Below are 26,675 nucleotides of genomic sequence, written 5' to 3'. Positions count from 1 at the left end.
TAGGTAGTTATTATCCTTATCTTACAGGTGAGAAAATGGAGGCATAAAAAATTAAGTAACTTACTTAAGAGTCACAAGCTAGAAAATGGCAGTCAAAATTTGAATGCAGAGCCTATACTGTGCTCTGGCAATTATGATTCCATAATGTATGGAGTTATCTGTTTGGGTGGAGTTTTTTAAACATGCAGGTCCCCAGTCCAAGGTTTCTGAATTCAAATCTTTGGGTTGGGGTTCTTGGTAGCTCTGGTTTAGAAAGGCTTCATAGGTTGGTGATAATGCATAGCATGAGCTGAGAACCTTGGTTTTTAGATTAATGGTAATATGTATTTATGTCATCCTAAAGAATTATATTGAGAAATGCAGGGAGAACATAGCAGGTCCTGAAATGGGACCATGTTCAGAATCATTATTAACGTTACCCACAAAGCGTGTTAGACCATCTAACTGTGAAGTGTTCGCGGTGGGTAGTCTCATAGGCCCTGAACTGAAAAATTAAAGTATAGAGGTTTTTGAGTCCCAGGGAAGATCTCCCTTGAGCCTTAAGATGTGATTTATAGATTATTGGCCATTTTTTTTTGTGGTTTTACTCATTACCTCCTAAGTAAGGGACTCCAGAGTTTCCAAGTGCTTTTGGTTTAGTCAGCTTGTCAGTTTTTAACAGGTAGGGGAGAAGAAATCATCTTTCAGGGTTGGTCCTACCCTTGGAATGGCAGTAGCAGAATAAGGCTTGGGAAGGAGGAGACTGGTCTTGAGACCTATGATAAGCCTGTAGAGGCACCTCAGCTAGGAGGTGTGGTTCTGAGTTTGCTCAGATCTCCTGAGCTTCAGTGAAAGAAGGGTTGCAGGTAGAGGAACTGAATTAAGTATTTCAGTAGCTTTAAGTAGTCTCCTTGTCCTTTCTTCCCATTGATGTCACCTCCACTTTGCTTTTTCCTTTTGTTGTGCAGTATGATCAGTATAAGACCCCCATGGAGAACATTGGGCTACAGGACTCACTGCTATCCCGGTTTGACTTACTCTTCATCATGCTGGATCAGATGGACCCTGAGCAGGATCGGGAAATCTCGGACCATGTCCTTAGGATGCACCGTTACAGGGCACCCGGGGAACAGGATGGTGATGGTGAGGCACGGGAAGATCAGAGTGACTAATGGAGGGGGACCTCAACGGTTATCTCAGACCTGGCCCAGGTCATGATGGGTGTTTCTGTTTTTGCGTTGATGTTGAAGGTGCCCTTGCCTATGTGACCACTCCCTTCTTGCTCACTGAGAGTCATCCTAAGGTGTGTCTTTTGTCCATTTCTGGGTCTAGGAACACCTTTGAACATCTTCTGTGAGCCATGTCATTCCACTTTTCTTATTTGTGGGCTCCACGTGTCTGTGTGTCTTGGCTTTGTTAATTTTTTCCTCTCTTCAGAAGAACCAATTTCTTACTCTGCTTTCTCCCAACTTGGGTTTTCCAGCTATGCCTTTGGGTAGTGCTGTGGATATCCTGGCCACAGACGACCCCAGTTTTAACCAGGAAGACCAGCAGGACACCCAGATTTATGAGAAGCATGACAATCTTCTGCATGGGACCAAGAAGAAAAAGTGAGCATTCTTCATACTTCTTGAAGGAACCTGAGATTTCTGTCATATTAGCATGTTTTTATGTGCTCCCCAGGCAAGATCATGCTTGGATTCATGGCCATGTGGGTCTGTTTTCTTTTCTGGATCTCACACTGTATACCCCTTTTCCTGGCCAGTTGCCTTGTGTTTATGGTGATTAGGCTTAGGTTCTAACTTTCCTAAAATGGAAGGCTTTGACAACATGCTCAGCTGATGGTGGGTATATCATGTGATCCTCGTGCCTTAAGTACTGCACAAGTCTTGTAGCTGTTTGTGACCAGCTAATGTTGACGGGTAGACTGCAAGCCCTGGGTGCTGTGCAGGTGGATTTGGATAAAGGAAACTAGGGTGGAAGTTTTCAAAGCATGAAATCTGAGATCTTGTACTTCTGTTTAGGGCTGTGGTGCAGTAGGAAGCGTATAGATTCAAACCTGTCATTTCAGAACAGAATTTAGAGTCAGAAGACTGAATTTAAGTCTTCCCTAAGCCACAGTTTTTACATATTAAATAGGGCAAATAATACCTAAACTTCTGCCTGTACTGCTTACCTCACATACATCTAAGTAATAGCTACAGAATTCAATAAACGTAGATGAAAGGGTCTCATACACATTCTATATAAATGGGATTTATGATAATGGATTCTAGAATATATCTCTGCCACTTGACCTTGACTTCTCTGAGGAGAGGCCAAGCCCTCACCCCAGTCATGTGCCAAGGTTTGGCAGAGAAGATTTCCCTGTGTGTGCATCCAGGGAGAAGATGGTGAGTGCAGCGTTCATGAGGAAATACATCCACGTGGCCAAAATCATCAAGCCCATCCTAACTCAGGAGTCAGGTGCCTACATTGCAGAAGAGTACTCACGCCTGCGCAGCCAAGACAGCATGAGCTCGGACACTGCCCGGGTGAGTCCCCACAGCCAAGATGGGCCTGGGAATTCTTAAGTACAAGGCTGGGGAGTCCCTGTTACCTGGGAGCTTTGAAAGCATTTTAACTTAGGGGTTACTTACCTTTTTCTTTCTAGTTCAAAGGATTTCCTGTTCTGTAATCCTAATAATTTCCTTTTATAAAGGAAAATGAAGTGAGACTACCAGAGATACCTGTATGTCATTAGTTCAGATGATACTGGCCTGCAGAAGCTATGATTCATTCAGCAAACAGAAGGAGCCACTTTTGGGTTCTTACATGCAGGGTTCAAATAGGAAGAGCTAACCTCAGAGAGCTCAGATCTGCAACTTAGGAGGTAGGAAGGTAGATGGAAAGATCATATATGCATATTTATAAATACCTACCACAGTGTGGTACCCAAGAGGGAATGAATGGGGAAGATTATTGGAGTATAGATGAAGAAGCGGTTAGTTTTTCCTTTAGACTTTATAGAACTGGTATGAATTTGATGGAAGAGAGTGTGCTCTTTGAGCTGGACTTTGATAAATGATTAGTTGGATAATCATAATGGTTGTCCGAAGCCAGTTCTAGAAATCTGCCTGTGCATTTATCTAAACTGTGGGGCAGTAGAGTTCACACAGGATTTCACAGCAAAGACCCAAGTCCAAGACCGTTATTTTGCGCTCTAGACATAGACTCTTGGATTTAGGCCCGATCCCAGGTCACCTATTCTAGCCTCACACCCAGAGAGGCACTCCGTCTTCCGGAATTTCTGCTAAGACTTTCTTGACACCTCTAGTGGCAGTATGCCTGGCACATCACTGCTTTGAAATGTTAGAAACTTCTTGTTTTTATTGGGCTTAAACTTGCTTCCCCATGACTTAGACCCATGGGCCTTAATTTTGTTTTGTGGGGATTATGTATGACTTGCCTTCTTCGGATTAAGAAGCTCCCTTTCTTTTTAATTGTTTCTCTCACCATGTGAACATGTTTCAGTGTGTCAGAAGCCATCTCATTGAGCAAAACACTGTTTTAGTTCTAGTCTTAGTGGGTCTGGTAAATCTCTCAATTTGGATTCTGTAGTTCTGCTAGCGCAGGCTAAGATTTCACTTGCTTTTTTTTTTTAAAGATTTTATTTATTTATTTGACAGAGAGAGAGATCACAAGTAGGCAGAGAGGCAGGCAGAGAGAGAGGAGGAAGCAGGCTCCCTGCGGAGCAGAGAGCCCGATGCGGGGCTCGATCCCAGGACCCTGAGATCATGACCTGAGCCGAAGGCAGCGGCTTAATCCACTGAGCCACCCAGGTGCCCCAGATTTCACTTGCTTTTTAAGGTTATCCAAGAATTGGAGCTTATAAGGAGTGTGTAACCTCCACACTCTGGTAGCTTTTAAATCATTAAAAGATTTGGTGACTTTACTTAAAAGTGAATATATTTGGGGCACCTGGTGGCTTAGTCGTTTAAGCCTCTGCATTCAGCTTGGGTCATGATCTCAGGGTCCTGGGATCGAGCCCTGCATCGGGCTCTCTGCTCAGTGGGCAGCCTGCTTCCCCCTCTCTCTGCCTGCCTCTCTGCCTACTTGGGATCTCCTCTCTCTGTCAAATAAATGAATAAAATCTTAAAAAAAAAAAAAGTGAATATATTTGTTTTTGAATGTGGGATGGGGTTTTATTTATACTATCCCATGATAATTTGCGAAACCTCAAAGTGGAAGTGATCAGATCAAGGATCATACAATGGGAGATGTAGGGGTGTGACAGAAAGAACTAGCCTTCTGTTCTGGTCCCAGGTCCAGCTAATTTTCGGGCCTTGCACAAATCTCTTCACATCTCAGGTCACAGTTTTTTAATCCATAAACTGAGAAGGTTGGATAATGTCAGGGATGCTTAACTAGATGGGCACATCATAATCACCTGAAACTTAAACCAAAAAGTATACATGTCCAGCCCTAAACATAGACATTCTGACTCATTAGGTCAGAGATGCCATTCAGCTAAAAGCATTTTAAAAAGATAGAAGTTGTGCTTGCTTCGGCAGCACATATACTAAAAAAGAGAAGCACACCGGTTTAGTATGCACACACCCCCCATGAGAACCACTTGATGAGAACATGCCAGAATCCTGTTCTCCTCTGAACTTGAATTTACCCAACTTGAAGAATTTGTCCTCACATGACCTCTTTCACACTCCTCTCTTAGTGTGACCTTGCTCAAGTTACTTGAAGCCCTAAGTCCCATTTTCCTCATCTATAAAACTTGGAGAAGTTATCAGGAGTGTTAAATGATGCAGTTGATATAAAAGCAAAGTTCCTAAAAAAGTACAGGATTGTTTTTCCTCCTTCACTATTGTAGTCTTTCTAGCCTTTTTTCTTTCCAGCTGTAAGATGCCTCATTTTCTTCTTCCCTGTTCACCTACCCCTTTCTCCCTCAACACTCCTGTTTTCTTGACTGCTTTTATTTATTTTTAAAAAATATTTTATTTATTCATTTGTAAGAGAGAGAGCGTGTACAGAAGCGGGGAGCGGCAGGCAGAGGGAGAGGGAGAAGCAGGCTCCCTGCTGAGCTGGGAGCCCGACGTGGGGCTCCATCCCAAGACCTTGGGATCATGACCTGAGCCAAAGGCAGCCACTTAACCAACTGAGCCACCTAGGCGAACCGATTGGCGGCTTTTATCTTTGTGAATTTTATGTAGTGTTTATACAGAATATAGAGCTCTGAATCCTTTGCTTATGCTTCCTAGAGTCAGTCTGGTAGTATCTTTATCCTTTTCTGTACAGTGGGAGTGATGGGAATTCTGACAAGTAATCCTCCCTTGTTCTCTTCCTCAGACATCACCAGTTACAGCCCGGACACTGGAAACTCTGATTCGATTGGCCACAGCCCACGCCAAGGCCCGCATGAGCAAGACCGTGGACTTGCAGGATGCAGAGGAAGCTGTGGAGTTAGTTCAGTATGCTTACTTCAAGAAGGTAAGGGCTCCCGTGCTTGGGCCTGAGAGCTCCCCCTGAGTAAATGCTGGTGCTTGGGCTGCCCAGCCCTCCACAGTGATACCTGCCTTTAGGTCATCTGTAGAAAGCCGCATCTAGCTGGGAAGCTTTAAAATACTGATGCCAGAGTCCCTAGAGGCCCCAGAGATTTTGGTTTTATTGATGTGCTGCACCATCAACAGATTGCTTCTCTGCCTACTCACACTTCGTCTCTTTAAAAAGTAGGTTTCCGAAGGATTAACATTGGTGATCTTCTTCCTTCTACAACTTTTTCCTTGCCAGTCTCTTCAGGGTTCCCATTGGCATCTCAAAAACTCACATCAAAAGTTGAATTCTCAAGCTTGGACTTGTGATTCTGTTTCTGTTTCTGCTCATGACATTGTATTTCTGTCATTCATTCATTCATTCTTTATTTATTTATAAAAGATTTTATTTATTTCTTTGGCAGAGAGCAAGAAATATCAAGAGAGGGAACACAAGCAGGCATAGTGGGAGAGGGGAAAGAAGGCTCTCCGCTGAGCAGGAAGCCCAGTGCGGAGCTTGGTCCCAGGACCTTGGGATCATGACCTGAGCCGAAGGCAGACGGTTAATGACCGAGCCACTCAGGCACACTGTAATTTTTGAAGACTTCACTGTCTTTTCCTTTTTGCCCACCCACTCTCCTGTTCAGTGAACTGTAGTCATCTGGGGTTTAGTTATGGGTTTGATAGGATTTTCCTGGGTTACTCTTTTTGCTAGGATGGGAGTTGTCTTAAATTTAAATTTGTCACTTAATCTATAAAGAAATGAATTGTTTTCCACTTAACCGTTGTGGGCTGGACTTTTTTTTCATTCATTTCTTTGTTCCTTAAATTCTCATTTAGTATCTACTATGGTCAAAGGAATTGAACATACCTCTCAGCATTTTTTTTCTTTTTTACAGACTTACTTATTTATTTTAGAGCGTGTCAGGGGGGCAGAAGGACAGGGAGAAAGAATCTCAAGCAGACTCCCTGCTGAACGAGGAGCTTGATGTGGGGCTCAATCCAATGACCCTGAGATCATGACCTGAGCTGACACTAAGAGTTGGACACTTAACTGACTGAGCCAGCCAGGCACCCCTCCTCTTAGCATTTTTAAAGATAGGTAGCAGCCTGTTCTCTATCCCTGGTTCTGGGACTCAGGGATGGAAGAAGCTCAGTCATTAGACCCATGGAAGTTATTTCTGCTGGTGGCTTAGATGGACTCTTACTCAGAGTTCTTCATTCAGTTTCCTGGCTTTGGTGACCCTTCCCACTCACCCATGCTTGGCTTGGTCTTAGGTTCTAGAGAAGGAGAAGAAACGAAAGAAGCGAAATGAAGATGAATCAGAGACAGAGGATGAAGAGGAGAAAAGCCAGGAGGACCAAGAGCAGAAGAGTAAGAAGTAAGGCGAAGCAAAGACCTGCATTGGGGGTGGGGAGAGGGGAGAGAAGTGGATCAGTACTCCTGGGGTTGACATCAAGTTTTTCATGGGAAGGGTACCTAGATCTGTGGGGTTGGAGGCCAAAGACAACCTAGGGAAAGTAGAGAGCTTAGCGAGCCCCTTTGTTCTTTTGTATGATGCCTTTTTAAAGATTTGTTTATTTATTTTAGAGAAAGAAAGACCATGCTTGTGCATGGCAGGGGTGGGGGCGGAGAGAGAAAATTTAGTAGACTTTCACAATGAGCAGGCATTGGGCTCAATCCCCTAACGGTGAGATCATGACCTGAGCAGAAACTAACAGTCGGATACCTAACTGACTGTGCCACCGAGGTGCCCCTGGTGGGATGCTTTTCACCACCTTCCTGCTAAAGAAATGCTAAGTAGCAGGAGCACACTAACTCAAACAGGTTTTTGAGTGTATTTGTCAGAATCCTTTCCTCATGGTAACTTTTCCCCTTTCATGCCTGTGATTGAATTTCTAAGGTGGTTGGTAGGAAAAAAAAGCATTGGGAAGCGGGGCCTGTTTGTGTTCTAGTTCAGAGACTTTTAGTGTCTTTTTCAAGAAAAGTATAGTTTGTATAGGCCTGGGCCTAGCATTTCCTTTGATTGTAGATTGTTCTAGTTCTTTTTCTCTGGTCAGAGGCACAGGATGGGTTTCTTTTAATTGCTATGGGTATTTTAGGAGGAGGACTCGTCGCTCTGACGCCAAGGATGGGGGCTCCTATGACCCCTATGACTTCAGTGACACAGAGGAGGAAATGCCTCAAGGTGAGTGAGTGTCTCCTATTGATAAAGAGGTGGTTCCTTTGCTGACTTCAGTCACTCTGTGTACTACAGTTTCTGGTGGGGTGCCATTTGGTTCCCTGCTCAGGGCCCTGTGTCCAAGAGGTTTGTCCCAAGAGAAGCTCAGGAAACCCAGTCAAAACTTTGGAAACCGGGCTTTGCTCAGTTGTTTGCTTCCTTCCCAAGGAACTGTGCTCTTTGCCAAGCCTGGCATAAGCATCTCAGATAATGTATTTGAGGGTCTCTTGCCTGACTCAATTTCTTAACCCTGGCTGGTTCCATAAAAACCCTAGGAAGTGGGTGCTCAGTAGGCTCAGTGAGGTGTGGGGAGTGGAGAAGATTACTTTTCTGGTGTCTGTGGAAATGGCTTCACCATGTTGTCTTCCCATTATCTGTAACCATTTATCTCTAAAGTGCACACTCCAAAGACTGCAGACTCACAGGAGACCAAGGAGTCTCAGAAGGTGGAATTGAGTGAATCCAGGTGAGTAGAAAGGTGAATGCCACATGCTGCTAAGGCAAGGACTTTCTGGGGTGAGGGTATGAAAACAAGCTGATTATCAGTGGAGCTCAAACTTATAGGCTCAGTAATTTTTAGAACAGCTTATATTCCGATTTTAATTTCAAACCTCTTTCAAAAAATTGCAAAAAATTGCAAAAAAAGTTGCAAAAGTAGTATAAAGAATTTTTTTATACCTTTACCCAGAATCCCCAGTTGTTTACATTTTACCATTTGCTTTATAAATGGTTCTTTTTGGGGATTTTAAATATAATGTCCTTGGGAGATCAGAAAGGAGGATAGTCTTGAAGGAAGGACAAAATTTTTATCTTACTATTTGAGTTCTTCTCAGTAGGGCACACACACACACATACACACACACACACACATTTTTCTTCATTGAATTGTCCTTTGTTTTGGGATGAGAAGTTTTTACCTCTAGAGGTTCAGGAATAGTTTTACTTACACATTTTTTAAAGATTATTTATTTTATTTAATTAATTAATTTATTTATTTTTTAAAGATTATTTATTTTAGAGTGTGTGTGTGTGTGCACACGTATGTGCATGCATACTTGTGCACATGGGTGGGAAAAGAGGCAGAGGGAGGGAATCTTCAAGCAGACTCCTGACTCTGAGCAGGGAGCCAGACTTGGGGCCGGATCTCACCACCCTGAGATCATGACCTGAGCTGAAACCAAGAGTCAGGTGCTTAACTGACTGAGCCATCCAGGCATCCCTTATGTATACATTTTTATATTTACTGGACACTGCAGAAAACCTATGACTAAGGTTTGCTTTTTTTTTTTTAATACTTTAACCATAGAACGCAGTATGTTTACTGAAGAAAATAGGGAAACATTGAAAAGTATTTAGAAAAAATATTAAAATCAATTGTAATTCCTCTTTCTGAGAAACCACTGAAATATATTTTATTTATTTTTAAAAGTTTTATTTATCTGAGGGCACCTGGGTGGCTCAGTGGGTTAAGCCTCTGCCTTCAGCTCAGGTCATGATCTCAGGGTCCTGGGATCTAGTCACACATCAGGTTTTCTGCTCGGCAGGGAGCCTGCTTCCTCCTCTCTCTCTCTCTGCTTGCCTCTCTGCCTACTTGTGATCTCTCTCTGTCAAATAAATAAATAAAATCTTAAAAAAATTGTTTTTAATTTATTTGAGGGAAATAGGGAGAATACAAAGAGAGGGGAGGAGCAGAGGAAAAAGGGAGAAGCAGACTGAGAGGCGCCCCTTATTTGCATTTTCTAATGATGGACACTTAGGTTCTGTAAAACTGGTGTTTACAGTAAATCATTCTTAATATTTATCACTGTGTACTCAAGCAAATGTATGGCTGTAAGGTTAATTTCTTGAAATGGGCTCCCTACTTAAAAATTTCAGTATATATGCTGAATTGCCTTTCAAAGATGCGGTTACAGTTTATATATATTTTTTAAGATTTTATTTATTTTAGAGTGCGCATGCAAATGTGCTCAGGGTGGGGGGTGGGGAGCAGAGGGAGAAGGAGAATCTCAAGCAGATTCCTCCCAGAGCCCGACAGGGGGCTCAATCTCATGATCCTGAGATCATGACCTGAGCAGAAACCAAGAGTAAGATGCTTAATCAACTAAGCTGCCAAGTTGCCACCCCCCAAGTTTACATTTCTATGGAAACACTAGTTTCCCACATCTTCATAGGCCTCTGGTTTTTAAAGTGGTATTATTTCTCAGTGTGCAGGAAGCTCTAGAATAGAATGTTGGGGGATGCCTCTACTGTATTAACACTTAACATAGATCTTGCCTGAGAGCTTTTGGGTTTGTTTACTTCTCCTTCACCCATCTTTTCCTGACTTGCACAGGTTGAAGGAATTCAAGGTGGCCCTCTTGGATGTGTTCCGGGAAGCTCACGCACAGTCGGTGGGCATGAATCGCCTCACAGAATCCATCAACCAGGACAGGGAAGAGCCCTTCTCTTCAGCAGAGATCCAGGCTGCACTGAGCAAGATGCAGGACGACAACCAGGTCATGGTCTCCGAGGGCATCATCTTCCTCATCTGAGGAGAACTCATCTCTGAACGTTGGGGCTCTGCCCAGAGTGTTTCTTCCCTATTTCCTCTCCCTGCTCACATCAGTCTTTGCCTTCATTTTCTAAATAACAGTGTTAATTGAACTGAAGCTGGGAGACATGTGACAAAGCTTGACCTTTGGGAATGGGTAATGAAACCTGCCGTGGGGTAAAGAAGAAAGTGGGCAAGGACTAGACTGTTGTATCTTCATGCGTTCATTCATTCTCCTTATTTCCCACCAGAACCAAACCATTGTTCATGGTAAATAACATATAACTTCTGAGAATATGGGGGGAGCACAGCTGGTTTTTGTTCATCCTTTCCTTGTTGGCTGTTTTTTCTCTGCTGAGTACTTCGGTCTGGAACAGGCTTTGGGTGGTTCTGTGCTGGTGAAGTGAAGCTCTGAAGCAAGTCATGAAGGCCACGAAAGCTCTTTTCTGTAGCACCAGTTAAAACTAGTACATACTTCTGACCTAAATATCTGAGACATTGAATAAACATACCTATTTTTATATTACATACATGGCCTTAATAATGTGCTTTTGTAGACACATTTAATTTTGTTTTCCTTGAGAGCTCTGCCCTACAGGAGCTTGTTTGCACCAAGTCACCACACGGTGGCAGCAGGCTGCTGTGCTGTCCTTGGGGCTTAGGTCACTCCGCAGTTTTCTTCTTAGTGATACCAGCATTTATCAGTTAGTTGTGCAAGCCAAACTTTGCCAGTTTGGAATAGCTAAATGGCCGCAGAAGGCCAGTGAATGAAAATCCAAGAGAGGTGACCCTTTTGCTGCCTTTTTTGAGCTTGAATCAAAGCCCGTTCATGGAGAAGTAATACCTGGTATATCAGATGCCTCAATATTGTGAGTTCTGGCCCGTAAGGAGATCCCCTCACAGGATCCTTGTGAAACCACTTGAACCTGGATGTTCAGCTCTTGGTCTTTTTGTGCAGAAGTGTGTAGAGGGACTTGGGTTTCATCTTTCCTGCTGTAATGCTCTCAGTAGCTTCCAAAGAACTTTTAAGTTTACTTGAATTAAAAAGAAAAGTGTACTTTATGGGGGTCTGCATCACATGAACTGGAAGCAGCTCTGTAAAGGTGGTTGTGTTGGTTTTCTGCTCTAAGATTGGTGAAGTACCTTCTTCTCCCTTTTTGGTGATAGGAACACCTTACCCTGAAACCAGGGGGGTGCAGAAGATGGGGCGTTCTAGTTTCATCTTTGATTTTTTTCCCACCCCAGATGTGAAATCCAAGTCCTATTGGAAGTAATCTGGAGAGTCAGGAGAGGGCATCAGGAGTGGACTCTGACCTGAATTGAGCACTGGCCATGGGTCCTCTATTGTGCTCTACTCCGCAGCAGGTGCAAATATAGGACTACATGCTCTTGAGGCCTACTGGTTGGGGATATATGTCTCATGTGTCAATGAGAAATTTTAAAATAAAATGAGGGCATACACAATAAGAACTATAGGAATTGAGGGGCCCATGAGAGTATCAAAAAGGGATGTGGGCTACCATGGGGTACTGATGAAGAAAAGGGGGTCTCGAATGATCATTTCCAGAAAGGTCCAACATTTTCTCAGTAGGACTCCTGCTCTCTATCCTTCACACCTGGAGAAACTGAGGCAGAGTCGGAGAGTGGGCTGATTTAGCAGTCTGTAATAGCTGTAAAGCCAAGTTTACCTTGTTGACATTTCAGCTCTCTGCAAGCTAACCAAAAGAATTGAAGGGAGAAGACCATGTATTCTACAGCCACAGTAGGTGCTCATTGTGTTAAATTGACTGTTAGGAACTCAGTGAGTCTTTACATCAGGATTTTAAAAACATTGTGTGTGTGTGTGTGTGTGTGTGTGTGTGTGTGTGTGTGTGTAGTTTCTCAACTTACAGTAACATTAAAGAAGTTGGTAGGCATTTAAAGGATTTGTTCCTACTCAGTGTCCTTATGTTCTTCTTCCTGCTGCAGGAATTGACTGGCCGCTTGAGTAGGGGTGACCTCTCTGCAGGCCGTTCTCCCCTGAGGGTGTCACTGCCACACAGCGCTGAGATCCGTGGTGGTCCAGATCCACCAGGACAAAAAATAACTCCTTCATTATCTACATACTTCACTCAAAAAGAGAAGTCTGTTTACATTTAATTTTGCCACTGAAATAGTTAAGGTAGTTGTGGACCTTAGAGAAATATGTCCTATCTTGGAAATTTTTATGCTACTTTATTCCTTAACTCTCCTGGATAAATGAAGTGTCAGTATGAAAAGATAGTTGTCAAAAAAGACAATTTGCTAAGAGTTACTGGAATGGGGTCTCTTCTCTGCCACTTACCAAATAACTTAGGGTAAGTGTTGAGCTGCTTGTTATTTGATCTGTAAAATGGGGGTACTCGTTGCCTGGAGGGAGGCTTGTGAGACATAACTGAGAGCAAGTGGTAAGTGCTTGCCAGCATGGAAATACTCCATGATACTTTAATTATTACTGCAAATTCCAAGTTTCACAAAAACAAAATGTTGCATTTTTTTTTTAGATTTTTTTTTTTTAAGATTTTATTTACTTATTTATTTATTTGACAGAGAGAGAGAGATCACAAGTAGGCAGAGAGGCAGGCAGAGAGAGGGGGAAGCAGGCTCCCTGCGGAGCAGAGAGCCCGATGCGGGGCTCGATCCCAGGACCCTGAGATCATGACCTGAGCCGAAGGCAGCGGCTTAATCCACTGAGCCACCCAGGCGCCCCCAAAATGTTGCATTTTGATGTGTTTACAAAAAAACATGATCCTTTGGTCAAATCCGTTTAAAACAATTTCCCCCTTGTTGAGTTCCAGAGTTTTGTTCTTTTCCCTGCATTTCCACTTCTTGATGGTTCCCATCCTCTGATCAGTGTGGCTCTGACTCAGGTGCTTCTTACAGGGATGACTCTTTAGCTCATGGTACTGGGTTCATTAGCCTCCTCCCAGGGACCAGGATCCGCCTGGTGTGGGCATTGTTACCTCAGTCCTCACAACAGCTCTGTGAGGTATGGTCGTTAGGAAAATAGAGGATGAAGGTAATGAGGAGAAAGGCTCACAGAAACCAGATAGGTTATGCCCTTCTCATTTTTCCTGAGTTTTCAATGCCCAGTGATCCTAATGATTCCAGACTTCCTGAGGTCAACTTCCCCCAAAGGCTTTGGTTAGTGGAATAAGGCAGGTGCGAGTGACCTGTGTACTGGCTGCCTCAGTACTCCGTTCTGGCGAGAGCTCTTTGGGAGCACTCTGCCTCCCCTGCCAGGTCGCTCCCCTCGAGGAGTCAGGTATCACCACTTGAGCTTCAGAGTAGGGAAGAGGGGAGGTGGAGTGCTGTGCATGGGTTGCACAGGAAATCTCTTCAGAGAGCCCAGAGTTGGCTGAGGAAATGAGCCCTGCACTGGGAATCAAGGGCACGGCCTTTGAGTTCCTTTTCTGACATACTGTGGCTGAGTTATCGAGCCAGACTGGGCAAGCCACTTCCTTAGAGGGAAATGCTTGGTTTCTTTATCTGGGAAGGGAGGTGGTTGAAATAGGTGGTTGAAATAGGACCGGAAGGAGGTCCCTTCTGGTAATGCGTATGACTCTCTGCACCCAGTGTCGGGTCTACCCACAAGACACGTTAGTGGCCTTGGCACCACTTGCACGTTATTGGCCTTGGCACCACTTGGAGGCAGGTCAGAATGAGTCTCCTCGTATCTGGTTAAATATCCTTTTTGAGGGGCACCTGGGAGGCTCAGTGGGTTAAAGCCTCTGCCTTCGGCTCAGGTCACGATCCCAGGGATCGAGCCCCGTATCGGGCTCTGCTCCGTGGGGATCCTGCTTCCTCCTCTCTCTCTGCCTGCCTCTCTGCCTAGTTGTGATTTCTCTCTGTCAAATAAATAAAATATTTTAAAAAAATATCCTTTTTGAGGGTTGTGATTTGGGGGCTTCTCTATTTTGTGATTAGAACTCTGGGATGTTTCCATTTATCTCAAGGGGTTTCATTTAATTCCTATAAAACTTTTAGAATAAAATTTGTTTTTGTTTGACTTCATTTTAATTTGCTGAAATGTAAACCCAGTTCACTTTCTTTGTCAGGTCTGATGCTTCAGTGATGAGTGCTGGTTTCTATCTGATCCGATTTTAACCAGCATGTAATCCTAGCTCATTCACTTTAGTCTTTCCTCAAGGGAGAAAATGAAGATTCTAAATTCTTTTCTGAAATATTCTTACTCTTAAGCCCTGAGTTGTTTCTATAGCTTATAGGAGGATATTAGCCTCTGCTGAGATCTACCATTCTGATAATTGTTCTCGCAGAATGAACTTTTGGTGGCAAGCTAAGCCTTCCTACCTTTAAGTACCAACATTTAACCTTGACAGAAAGGTCAGTTCATGCCATCTTACATATGTGTGCTACTATTCTCCTAATTTAAGTGGATGGAGTCCTGAATGAGAGCTGTAAGAAAGTTGGACAAAATATCCAAAAATATAGGGCCACCTGGGTGGCTCAGTGGGTTAAGTCGCTGCCTTCGGCTCAGGTCATGATCTCAGGGTCCTGGGATCGAGTCCCGCATCGGGCTCTCTGCTCAGCAGGGAGCCTGCTTCCCTCTCTCTCTGCCTGCCTCTCTGCCTACTTGTGGTCTCTCTCTGTCAAATAAATAAATAAAATATTAAAATATATCCAAAAATATAGCCTAAGGTTGGAGTTGAACTATGTGCATAGTTCTTTAAAAAAAATTTTTTTTAAGATTTTATTTATTTGACAGAGACAGCGAGAGAGAGAACACAAGCAGGGGGAATGAGAGAGGGAGAAACAGGCTTCTGGCTGAGCAGGGAACCCAATGTGGGGCTCGATCCCAGGACCCTGGGATCATGATCTAAACCAAAGGCAGATGATTAACGACTGAGCCACCCAGGTGCCCCCATAGTTCTATTTTTTAAAATGTTACTGTGACTGGGATGCCTGGTAGCTCAGTTGGTTAAACGTCTGCCTTCAACTCAGGTCATGATCCCAGGGTCCTGGGGTCGAGTCCGGCATCGGGCTCCCTGCTTGGTGGGGAGCCTGCTTCTCTTTCTGCCTGCCATTCTCCCTGCTTGTGCTCTCTTTCTGGCAAATAAATAAATAAAATCTTTTAAAAAATGTTATTGTGATTAATAAAACATAATGGGCAAAATAGAGAACAAAAATTATTTTACCACCTTACTATAGCTATTATAATTCATTCTTAAGAGACTATGGACTCTGAAAAACAACCTGAGGGTTTTGAAGGGTCAGGGGTGGGAGGTTGGGGGAACAGGTGGTGGGTAATAGGGAGGGCACGTTTTGCATGGAGCACTGGGTGTTGTGCAAAAACAATGAATACTGTTACGCTGAAAAAAATAAATAAAATGAAAAAAATAATTCATTCTTGACTAACTTTAAAACCAATTTTGAAAGTGACACCTCACAATATACCCAGCGATACCAGCAAGTTACAGATGAGGCATTTAAGATTGAGTTTAACAAATGATTGTAGGGATTTAAGGAGTAAGAATGTTTTGAAACTTTGAATTGAAAGTCAGAGTTCTGAAAATCCTGCAGAAGAAGTGAAAGTACATGTGACATTTAACTTGAATGGATAATAAAACACTTAGCAAACTAGAATTATCAGAGGGATGCTGTATACAGGTTCCAAGCTTCCAAGCAAACTAACTCCCAGAGACAACTAGTGAGTGGGGCAGCTGAGAAGGGCTGGCCCTGCTGATAGCAATCATTTGTTAAGAGCTTGCTGTATATACAAAGTGACGTGTAAATCACCTCATTAAATCTTCCCTACCATCCTCTGAAATTCGTTTTACTCTCCGAATTTCTCTGAATAACTGGTATTTGCTATTTCATACTATCTCACAAAGTTTGTGCTAGGGTGGGCGCTACAGTTACCAGGAAACTACCATTCTGGACCTGTTTATAATTTTTTTTTAAACTAAAACAAGTATAATTTTTTATTATAAAAACAGAATCTTAGGGCGCCTGGGTGGCTCAGTGGGTTAAAGTCTCTGCCTTCAGCCCAGGTCATGATCCCAGGGTCCTGAGATCGAGCCCTGCATCAGGCTCTCTGCTCAGCAGGGAGACTGTTTCCACCCCCCTCCCCACCCTGCCCCATCTCTGCCTGCCTCTCTGCCTACTTGTGATCTCTCTCTCTCTGTCAAATAAATAAATAAATAAAATCTTAAAGAAAAAAAAAAACCCAGAATCTTTTCATTAGAGAAACCCCAGAAAATAACGGTAAGAAGTCAATAGGAGCACTTGTAATCTAGTCACCCATAGAAAATACACCTTGGGTTTTTTCCCCCCAAATATATATATATATATACCTGTATAGTTGGGCATTTGTTGCTATTAATTTTTCATGTGTTTAATATTTATTTAATATGAAATGTAACATTTCATGTATCAGTATTAATAATAATATTGTGTTGAACTGTCCTGTTGCCCAATTTTTATGTACGTACTTACTTCCTTAGGATGATTTCCTAGAAGTATAATTGTTGATTCAAAAATATGAACATTACTAAAGTTTTAGATATGTTTTACTAAATTACTAATTTGTATTCCCACGTGTATGTATGAGAGATGCACTTTGTCTGATATCCTCGCTGACATTGGGTATCTTGCTTACCCCCACCAACACCTTTTTAAATTCCCCAGTTTACTCTGGTTAGGATTTGAAACTAATTTTTTAGATCTCACTCTATATACTTCTCATGTAATAACTTCCCTAGTACTTGCAATTCACTAACGGAATTGCTTTAAAAATTCTATCATTACAAGCATCAAGTGCAAAGAAGGCAACTTCCTACTGCTATATCATTGGGAACTGCACATGAAAAGTCAGCAGAGCTTAAGAGCTGTCACTGAAACCATCTGGCCTGCTCTTGTTTCTATTTATCTTGTTCACACCCAGATAAATGTGTGTAAGACAATGTGCAAAGGCTAAAAAGTTTCAGAATCAAACGAGTCAAAGGCTGGTTTTATTTCTCCTCATCTTCAGAGAACAGGCAGAGTCACTCAGGTGTCCTGACTCCAGTCCAGACATCACTTAGAAGATGCGGCTCACTGCAAGCCTGATCATCTGACAGCTGCTCTCCTTTCCACTGTGCCCTGGGCATCTTTGTTGTAAATTTCTCTCCAGCCTGCATCTGCATTACCTCTCTGGGCTTGGGGTCAGAAGCTCTGTTTTGAACTCTAAACTCTTACTTGATAGCTGCATCGCTTTGGACAGTTGCCATGTGCTTTTTAGTCTCAATTTCTTAACTTGTGAAATGGAGACATTTATCTTTTCCTCGTGCAGTTGTCTTGAGAGGCAAATAAAATCAAGTATATGAAAATGATTTGTGAGCTCTAGGGCTTTCCCCACCATCTAAGGCTAAGGCTATTAATATTAGAATCACTCTCCTTCCTTTTTTTTTATTTTTAAAAGATTATTTATTTATTTATTTGACAGACAGAGATCACAAGCAGGCAGAGGCAGGCAGAGAAAGAGGAAGGGAAGCAGGCGCTCTGCTGAGCAGAGAGCCTGATGCGGGGCGCGATCCCATGCTGGAATCATGACCTGAACCAAAGGCAGAGGCTTTAACCCACTGAGCCACCCAGGCACCCCACTCTCCTTCCTTGACAGCACTTTGTTAAAGAGAAAAACGGCCCTGGAAGCATTTTAGAGAAGGACCCCTTTATTTGAAGATGGATACTAGAGGGAATCAGGAGGCCTCAGTCTGTGAGGTGATGGTCTGTGGGAAAGCCAGCCAACCTCCATCATCAGCTGAGGGGCTTACCTCCTGAAATCTGCGATGGACGCCAACAGCAAAGGTAAAGAGGTGCCTCCCTGCCTTAATGGCTCCTGTGAGGTGAGGGCCAGGTGAAGGGGGATACTCTGGACACACGGATTTGTAGGGCATGAGGCGTGTCATAGAATAAGAAAGTCGGCAGTGGTGTTCTCTGGGTTATTTGCTTATCATAAAACCTGGGTCGTGGGCATAAACATGCAATCTACAGGAAGCTCTCTCTCCAGCTTACATAAGTACACATGTCTGCATGTCCAAGAACCTTCTCAGCATCTATGTTTTCTCCCTGATATCTTTGCCCATTCACCTTCTGATCATCTCTTGGGTCAAATGCAAAGGAGTGGCAGAGCAAGTCTGCTAACTGGGGGGCACTTGCTCTCTGCTCCCATGGGCTCCGCTTTTCTGTCCCATGTCCCTTCCCCTCTCCATTCCTCCTCCTCCATCCTTCTCCCATGTGTCCCCTGCAGTCCCTCACCTCTGCAACGATGAGCTGCCCCTTGCAGGAAACCCATTTCATCCCGCCACCCTACAGTGTTGCTCTCAGATGAGGAGAGCCCCGAGAGTCATCACTGTGAGTCAGTCCCATGCAGGAGTGAAAGTAATACATTTCTCAGAAGGCTGGTTGTTTCGGTGCTCTTTCTCTGGTCTTCCCCCCACCCCCAAGTTATTCTCTTCTTAACCTGGATCTCTGTGGGAAACATACTTAGAATTTTTAGCATTTGGAGTCATGTAATTGTTTTCCATAGAAAGAGGAAAAAACTGAAGAAAAGGGCAGAAGATACATGACTGTATCCACCCACGTTTGCACACTCATAAACACCCCTACTTCCAAGACTGAGATTGCAGGTATGTTTAACTAAAATATCAATTTTTTTTTTGGTTTCACTTTTCATAGGATCCCAAATTTGAAGAGACCTTGAAGGAGGTCCAGTCTAAAGAGCCCCCTGATATATGATCTCCCTCTGGAATGTCACAACCTGATATTCCCCAACATCTTGCTGTGACCTTCTGGTGACAGTCTAATTTCTCTCCATTTGAAAACTTTCAAATACTTGAAAACAATATTATGTGTCTGTAAGTTTTCTCTTGTTCAAAATAACCCTCCTTAATAATTTTTGGGGCAGCCATCTATTAGGAATTGAGAGCAATGTGGGAGAAGAAAATCTTTCTTCTATACCCTCTTAGGTCCCGCACTCAGGCTCTGTTAATTAACCTGACAAAAGACAAATTAATAGGAAAAAGAGTTTATTATGTATGTATATGGAGGGCTTCATATGAAGAAGAGATATGAAGGACCAAAGAAGTGGTTAGATGTCAAGTCTCATTTTTTTTTAAAGATTTTATTTATTTATTTGACAGAGAGAGAGAGATCACAGGTAGGCAGAGAGGCAGGCAGAGAGAGAGGGGGAAACAGGCTCCCAGATGAGCAGAGAGCCCGATGTGGGGCTCGATCCCAGGACCCTGGGATCATGACCTGAGCCAAAGGCAGGGGCTTAACCCACTGAGCCACCCAGGGGCCCCTCATATTTGGTTTTAACAAAGAGTGATAAACTGTGCACAAGTAACTAGACAAAAGATTGGACTTCTAGGGGAAGTAAATTATGGGAAGGTAGGTATATGGAGGTAACTAATAAAAGATAGGAATATTTAAAAGAATTTGTTATTCAGACTCCAGTTGGGACTTCACCATTGAAAGGAGTTGCCTCCCATGATTAAGAGTTATCCTCCTCTTCCTCATAATGGGAGAGGGAGACACCTTTATAAAGGGAAATTTATGCCTTGCGTTTAGATGGAAAGACCGGGGTGTGGGCCAGAGAGCCTTTTCTGCACATTTTACGGTGGCATACTCTGATCCTTTTCATTAGCAAGAAACTAGGTGGAAGAAACAAGAAAGAGAGCAAGGGCTCAGAAATAACAGAACATTTTGTGGAGCAGATGCTAAAAAATTAGTTTCCTTCACGTGGCAAGTTTGGGAAGGAGACTTTCTTTAATGAACTGGGCTGGGGCCACTCATTAGACTTGGGTCAGTGTCTAAGGAATTGGCAATTTAACCTAGAGCCAAGAATGGAGTGTAAGGTCATCTTTCTGGGGCTAGATTTGCCATCCCAAGTTACCCCCCCAGAACTTTGCTGGTTGTCAGTATGACAGCCGTGGGGAAGTCCAGCAGCCAACATTGCTGATCCCTGGTTCCTGTATGACCCTGGTAGAAAAAAGCTGAGGAGAAATTTTAGTGGGAGGAAGCCAGGAAAATTCGACAGCATTTGACAGACACTCACTCGGGCTTTCCCCGGGCATCGGCATTCGGGTCTTACGTTGACTAATTCCATCCACCTCATTGCAGGAAATCAGCTTGGCTGCTGAGTAAGTGAAAGTCTGCACGAAACCTGAGTTGCTTGCAGCTAGCCTGTGGGTAACTTGGTTAGGCCAAGCCTAAAGCAGCTGTTGCTGAATTATGACATGAAACAACCCCACTATCCTATTATTCCCTTCATCCTGCCCTCACTAAGGAACCTGATGGTTCTTAGCTATGAGGGCAGACAAGTTTGAGATTTAAGGTTCAGGTTTTCTTGTTCCAATCACTTTTCCAGGGCACTTGACTCTCCGTTTCCGTTTCAGAGAATGTAATGCATCAAGTGAGCCCCACTGTGATTTTACGGGAAGTCTCATACTTTTTAAACGTTCTGTAAAGCAGTGCATCATCCCAGCCTTTCATGTGATGGGACGCTCACGTAAATGCAGAGGCAAGTTCAATAGGTTTGGGGTGGGGGCCAGAGATGCTACGTTTTTCTTTTTTTGCATATATTTTCAGACACTTTTCTGTGAGTGTACATTTATATGTACACATACATACGCATACGCGTATACATCGTATGTATGTGTCTCTATATACAGAGTAAAATCCTGCATCATATGAACTGTGTCTCGGTATTTTCAACAAATGTTATACAACAGAAGTATTTTTAAAGTTATTGAATTTTCTTGGGAAACAATTTCTATGGCTATAAAAATTCTATCATTCTGCATGTTGACATTTACTTAACCACTACTCTACTGTTGGAAATCTAGGGCATTTTCAATTTTCTCCACTAAATATCCTTGTATGTGGCTATTTGAGTGCATCTCTATTTCTTTAGAACAGTTCCCAGGGGTGGACCTTTTTTTTTTTTTAGGTTTTTCTCCATATTATACGAAAACCAGCCCTAACTGTAATACCTGAAAATGCCCCTTTTCTCTATTCTCCTATTCATATGGCATGTTTCAAAATCTATGCCAATTTGATAGGCTAACTATGTTATCTTAGTTTAATTTGCATTACTTTGATTACTCTTGAGGTTAAACTATTTTTTCATATATTTTCTATTTTATTTTATTTTTATTTTTTATTTTTAAAAGATTTTATTTATTTATTTGGCAGAGAGAGAGATCATAAGTAGGCAGAGGGGCAGGCAGAGAGAGAGGGGGAAACAGGCCCCCTGCTGAGCAGAGAGCCTGATGCAGAGCTGGATCCCAGGACCCTAAGATCATGACCTGAGCTGAAGGCAGAGGCTTAAACCACTGAGCCACCCAGGTGCCCCTATATTTTCTATTTTAATTTCTTTTAGTGTACACTGTTTCCTTTGTTTTTCTTTTTAATTGAGATATAATTGATACATGACATTATATTCATTTCAAGTGTACAATTTGATATTTGTATACATTGCAAAATGATTGCCACAATAAGTTTAGGTAATATTTGTCAACCGAGATTTTACTTTTTTTTTATTAAGATTTATTTATTTATTGGGGCGCCTGGGTGGCTCAGTGGGTTAAAGTCTCTGCTTTCGGCTTGGGTCATGATCTCGGGGTCCTGAGATCCAGCCCAGCATCCGGCTCTCTGCTCAGTGGGGAGCCTGCTTCCCCCTTGCTCTCTGTCTGCCTCTCTGCCCACTTGTGGTCTCTCTCTCTCCCTCTGTCAAATAATTAAATAAAATAATAAAAAAAAGATTTATTTATTTATTACTTGGGAGAGAGAGAACTTGCAGGGATGAGAGGGAGACGGAGAGAGAGAATTTCAAGCAGACTCTGTGCTTTGTGCAGAGCCTGATGCAGGGCTCGATCCCGAGATCCCCACCTGAGCCAAAACCAAGGGTGAGAAGCACAGCAGACTGAGCCTGAGCCAACCAGGTATCCCGAGATTCTGCCTTTTGAACGAGTTCCCGGGACCAAACCGAGCAGCCAGGCCGTCCTGGATGATGGGGACGTGGGAGCATGCTTACTTTCTCACTGCAAGTGTTTGCTTGCTCCACTCCTGCTGCCTCGGTCTCTGAGACGCTGTGTCCTCTCTCCGCCTCACTTGGCGGCTATGTCGTCATCGTGGGACTCCTTTGTGTGCAAACAATTTTAGACCTGAAATTAATGGAAGAGAAGTAAAGCACAATGTCAGCACAGAAATACCTCGAAGACGAGGCTCATGACTCTTTAAAGTTGCCCTGCTCTGTCAGCTACCGCACTTTCTTGCTGGCATCCCTCATTTCTCGTCCCTCCAGGGATAACTCAGATTCCTGTTATTTGTACGTGTAGCACCTTCCCTCTTCGTTTCTATCCTGGAAGAATAGCATTTTCCTCTCTCTATTTACCCTGGTTAGAGAAAGGCTCTATCCCTGCACCTCCCCAAAGGCCCACGATAAGTTGTCTCCAGGACAGAGGTGACATCTGGTCTGATGTAAAATTCATGGCGCTCCTGCATGGAAGATACTGTCCTGGTAATTTCCTTCTTTTTTTGGACAGTTCTTTTGATTTTCTTCTTACCCATGTTAGTTTAGGTGCCCAGGGCAGTAACTCACACAGAGTGGGCATTTAATAAATGATGTTTTTGTTAACAAGGAGATAAAACTCTGGTGCAAAAAGTTTCCAGAGTCCAGAGAAGAGATTCAGAATTTGGAACTTTCTGTAGTGACCTCAACCCTATTTCGTCCAGGATTCTCCCTCGGCACTGTGGGGAAACTCACACAAAAACTTTGCCAAGTCTTTCCCTTCCCTTTGGCTTTCCTTCTTCGTCAACTTTTGTCTCCAGTCCTCTTCCTTCATCTCTCTCCACTGCAACTCTTCACACAGGTTCATTTTTTCCTCAGATGATCAGGAATTGAACTTTTTTTTTCTGACAGACAGAACACACACACACACACACACACACACACACACACACAGATATTGAAACACAGAGAGGAGTGAAAGGAGGGCTTTTTGTGTTTTTTATCCCTGTTGAACTAAGCCCCAAATAATTCTTATGCCCACAGAATTAAGCGTGTGATAATCCTGACACAATATTTTCATTGACACGTGATCATTAAAAGAAGCTCTTTCTAGGGGTTCAATCAAAAGTAAAGTTATTTTGTTCCTGAAAATCTTTTCACAGTGAAAGTGTGTTCCACTTAAAAAGGCGGGGGAGGGGGGTGGGGTGGGTGTGGGGATTGGTTGCTGTGGAGTGTGATTTTCTGGAGATTCTGAAAAGCACATAATGAGTTGAAATTCAGCCTCAAACAAAATAGGTAAAACTGAATGAACAGGCTCAAAGAATCCTGGAACTGGAAATAACCTTCTGCATTAAAAAGAGGTAAAAAGGATTGTGTAGAGTTTGTGGGGTCTGTAGCTGTACACCTGTCACAGACGCAGTCACGCTACCACATGGTTTTCTTCAACGGGGACAGAGAGGCCAGGTTATAAAAGGAAAGGATGGGACATGGACTCTCTAAATGATCTAGGGCTAAAAATGCAAATCAACCATGTGTGTGATTTGTTTGAATAGCCTAGGCAGAGGAAGAACTTTTATGGTTGAGGAGGAGAAGAGCTGCAAGAAACTTGAAGATGGGCATTAAAAGCCACAACGTTTTGAGGCCATTCTGACCCAATGTTCTTAACCTGTATTCAGAAAGATCTGACTAACATAAATAAGTGCTTCAGGGACATTAGAAGGCAGCGTTTTAATATCATTTGGAGGTAAGACTGAGGCTAAAGTAAATTATATACTAATATCTTGTGTTTAGTGAGTAAGATAGTAAATGATCATCTCAGTTTATTTTTTGCATTTAATTCCTTATATTCTGTAGACTTAGTATATTGGTACTATCATTTAGCTGACTATTTTGATAAGGAGTCAGAGCTCTGATTAAAAAAGAAAATGAAAATAGGGGCACCTGGGTGGCTCAGTGGGTTAGGCCTCTGCCTTCAGCTCAGGTCATGATCTCAGGGTCCTGGGATTGAGCCCTGCATGGGGGTCTCTGCTCAGTAGGAAGCCTGCTTCTCCCTCTCTCTCTGCCTGCTTGTCTGTCTATTTGTGATCTCTCTGTCAAATAAATAAATAAATAAATAAATAAAATCTTGGGAGGAGAGGCGAACCATAAGAGACTATGTACTCTGAAAAACAACCTGAGGGTTTTGAAGGGTCAGGGGTGGGAGGTTGGGGCAACCTGAGGGTTTTGAAGGGTCGGGGGTGGGAGGTTGGGGGAACAGGTGGTGGGTAATAGGGAGGGCACGTTTTGCATGGAGCACTGGGTGTTGTGCAAAAAGAATGAATACTGTTACACTGAAAAAATAAATAAAATGAAAAGAAACAGAAACGCCTGTAAAATTACTTGTTCCTATCAGTCAGTTTAGACTGGGATATAACACTTCGATTTGGGAAGAGAAAGAATGGGAGGTATAATAGTCTTAGTTTATAGCAACCTTGAAACCTGCTTGGTTGACATGGTGGGGATCGCATAGCCAGGGCATGTTTGATTAGACCCTGATTCTGTTTTTTGAGAGGGGCCCACCTCCCAAGTGCACATTTGGTTTCTGACTGCACCTCCCGAGAATTTTCTCCCCCCAGTATCTCTGGCCTCATCTGAAATAGTGTTGGCAAATATACCTCCCTTGGGGCCTTACTTCCTGCTCCTGGTTGGTAACAGGACTGAGAGCTGGTTTGTGACTAACTTTGAGAACTCTCAAAAACTTAGTAAACTTTTACCTAAGTTGGTTCTTTTCATGGTATAATTCCTAGAACTCTGTATTTCTTTGCTTTTTCATTCCTGTAAGTCTCTCTCCCTCTCTTGATTTAGTGGTAGATTAGTAGAACTATACCCTCACATTCTTTATTCTGAGTCCTTCTACCCAATTTAAAGTATTCACTAGATGCTTCATTTTGATTCTTGCCTATACGAAGTTTATTTGGTTGAAAGTTTTTTTTTTTCAAGATTTTATTTATTTATTTGACAGAGAGAGATCACAAGTAGATGGAGAGGCAGGCAGAGAGAGAGAGAGGAAAGCAGGCTCCCTGCCGAGCAGAGAGCCCGATGCGGGACTCGATCCCAGAACCCCGAGATCATGACCCGAGCCAAAGGCAGCGGCCTAACCCACTGAGCCACCCAGGTGCCCCTGGTTGAAAGTTTTATTGTGCATTTCTCCCTTGAAAGGCTTTTTCAGTCTGTCTTTTGTTTTTGGAGGATAGAAATAGTTGGGGTGTGTGTTTTAAAGATTTTATTTATTTATTTGACAGAGAGAGATCACAAGTAGGCAGAGAGGCAGGCAGAGAGAGAGGAGGAAGCAGGCTCCCTGCTGAGCAGAGGCTCGATCCCTGAGATCATGACCTGAGCCGAAGGCAGAGGCTTTAACCCACTGAGCCACCCAGGCGCCCCGTATGTGTGTGTGTTTTTTAAGACTCTGAATTTCTGGACTCTCTTCATTCTCTTCCTTTTCATTTGTAAACTTGCCAACTCTTTCTTGTATTACCTTGTCAAATACAGACAATAGCATCTGTCTGACATACACAACTAAACTTCTGTTTTCCAATCTCTTCCTCTACAGCTCTTATTATACCTCTAGGTTATTGCAGGTAATAATTTTCCTAACTGTTTTGCCATTGCACAACTTGGGTCCTTGTTAATCTAGCCTGCAATTGCCCAGTCATCGCTCCTACTGCCTGGCCATTACTGATCATGCTGCTATTTTAGCCTTTTGCTGTGGTGCTCCTCTCTTCTAGGGATCAATTTCTATATCTACATATATATTGCTAGATTATGACTGCATAGCTTGATTAGATGTACTTTTTTTTAAAGATTTTATTTATTTATTTGACAGAGAGGTAGAGAGAGAGCACTAGTAAGCAGAGCAACAGGCAGAGGGAGAGAGAGAAGCAGCCTCTCTGCTAGGCAGGGAGCCTGATGCGGGGCTCGATTCCAGGACCCCAGAATCATGACCTGAGCCGAAGGCAGCCGCTTAACCAACTGAGCCACCTAGCGCCCCTAGATGTACTTTTTTTGAGGATAAAAATCTCTCCAATGTAAGCTAAATGTGTACATTTAACTATCAATATCCTAACCCTCTCATGTTACTATCTTATCAGTTAATATAGACATATCTGCTTTCCTTCCCTAACTAGATTTTAAACTCATTAAGGTAGAGACCATAATTGTACAGTCTATTTCCAGTAAGAGTAGCCCCCAAAACATGTAGCATGGTTCCCTGGCACATGGTAGGGAATAAAAAAATCTTGCTTAACTTGAATGTTTGACCAGCTATAATATTTTACATGTGAGGCTGTGTGTAACTCATTCCTGGAACTACAATGTGTTCTGCCATCTCTTTCTGTGGGTTCTTGGACTTC

At 43.0% G+C, this 26,675-nt stretch overlaps 1 protein-coding gene across 1 annotated transcript in view; it reads left to right on the top strand.

The window, feature by feature from the left end:
• MCM3 (minichromosome maintenance complex component 3) overlaps window positions 1–12,676 on the top strand; it is a 28,809-nt gene extending 16,133 nt beyond the window's left edge. The window contains exons 10-17 of the mRNA XM_046006860.1: window positions 948–1,122; window positions 1,463–1,589; window positions 2,363–2,513; window positions 5,323–5,463; window positions 6,783–6,886; window positions 7,608–7,693; window positions 8,123–8,192; window positions 10,059–12,676. Of these exons, the coding sequence (XP_045862816.1) occupies window positions 948–1,122; window positions 1,463–1,589; window positions 2,363–2,513; window positions 5,323–5,463; window positions 6,783–6,886; window positions 7,608–7,693; window positions 8,123–8,192; window positions 10,059–10,257 (1,053 nt within the window). The 3' untranslated portion in view covers window positions 10,258–12,676. The remainder of the gene's footprint in view (window positions 1–947; window positions 1,123–1,462; window positions 1,590–2,362; window positions 2,514–5,322; window positions 5,464–6,782; window positions 6,887–7,607; window positions 7,694–8,122; window positions 8,193–10,058) is intronic.
• Window positions 12,677–26,675: the final 13,999 nt, after the last annotated feature.

The sequence above is a fragment of the Meles meles genome, chromosome 5, assembly GCF_922984935.1.
Source record: "Meles meles chromosome 5, mMelMel3.1 paternal haplotype, whole genome shotgun sequence".
NCBI classification, from domain to species: domain Eukaryota; kingdom Metazoa; phylum Chordata; class Mammalia; order Carnivora; family Mustelidae; genus Meles; species Meles meles.
Note: the sequence above shows the minus strand (reverse complement) of the source record. Positions and strands in the feature narration are given on the sequence as shown.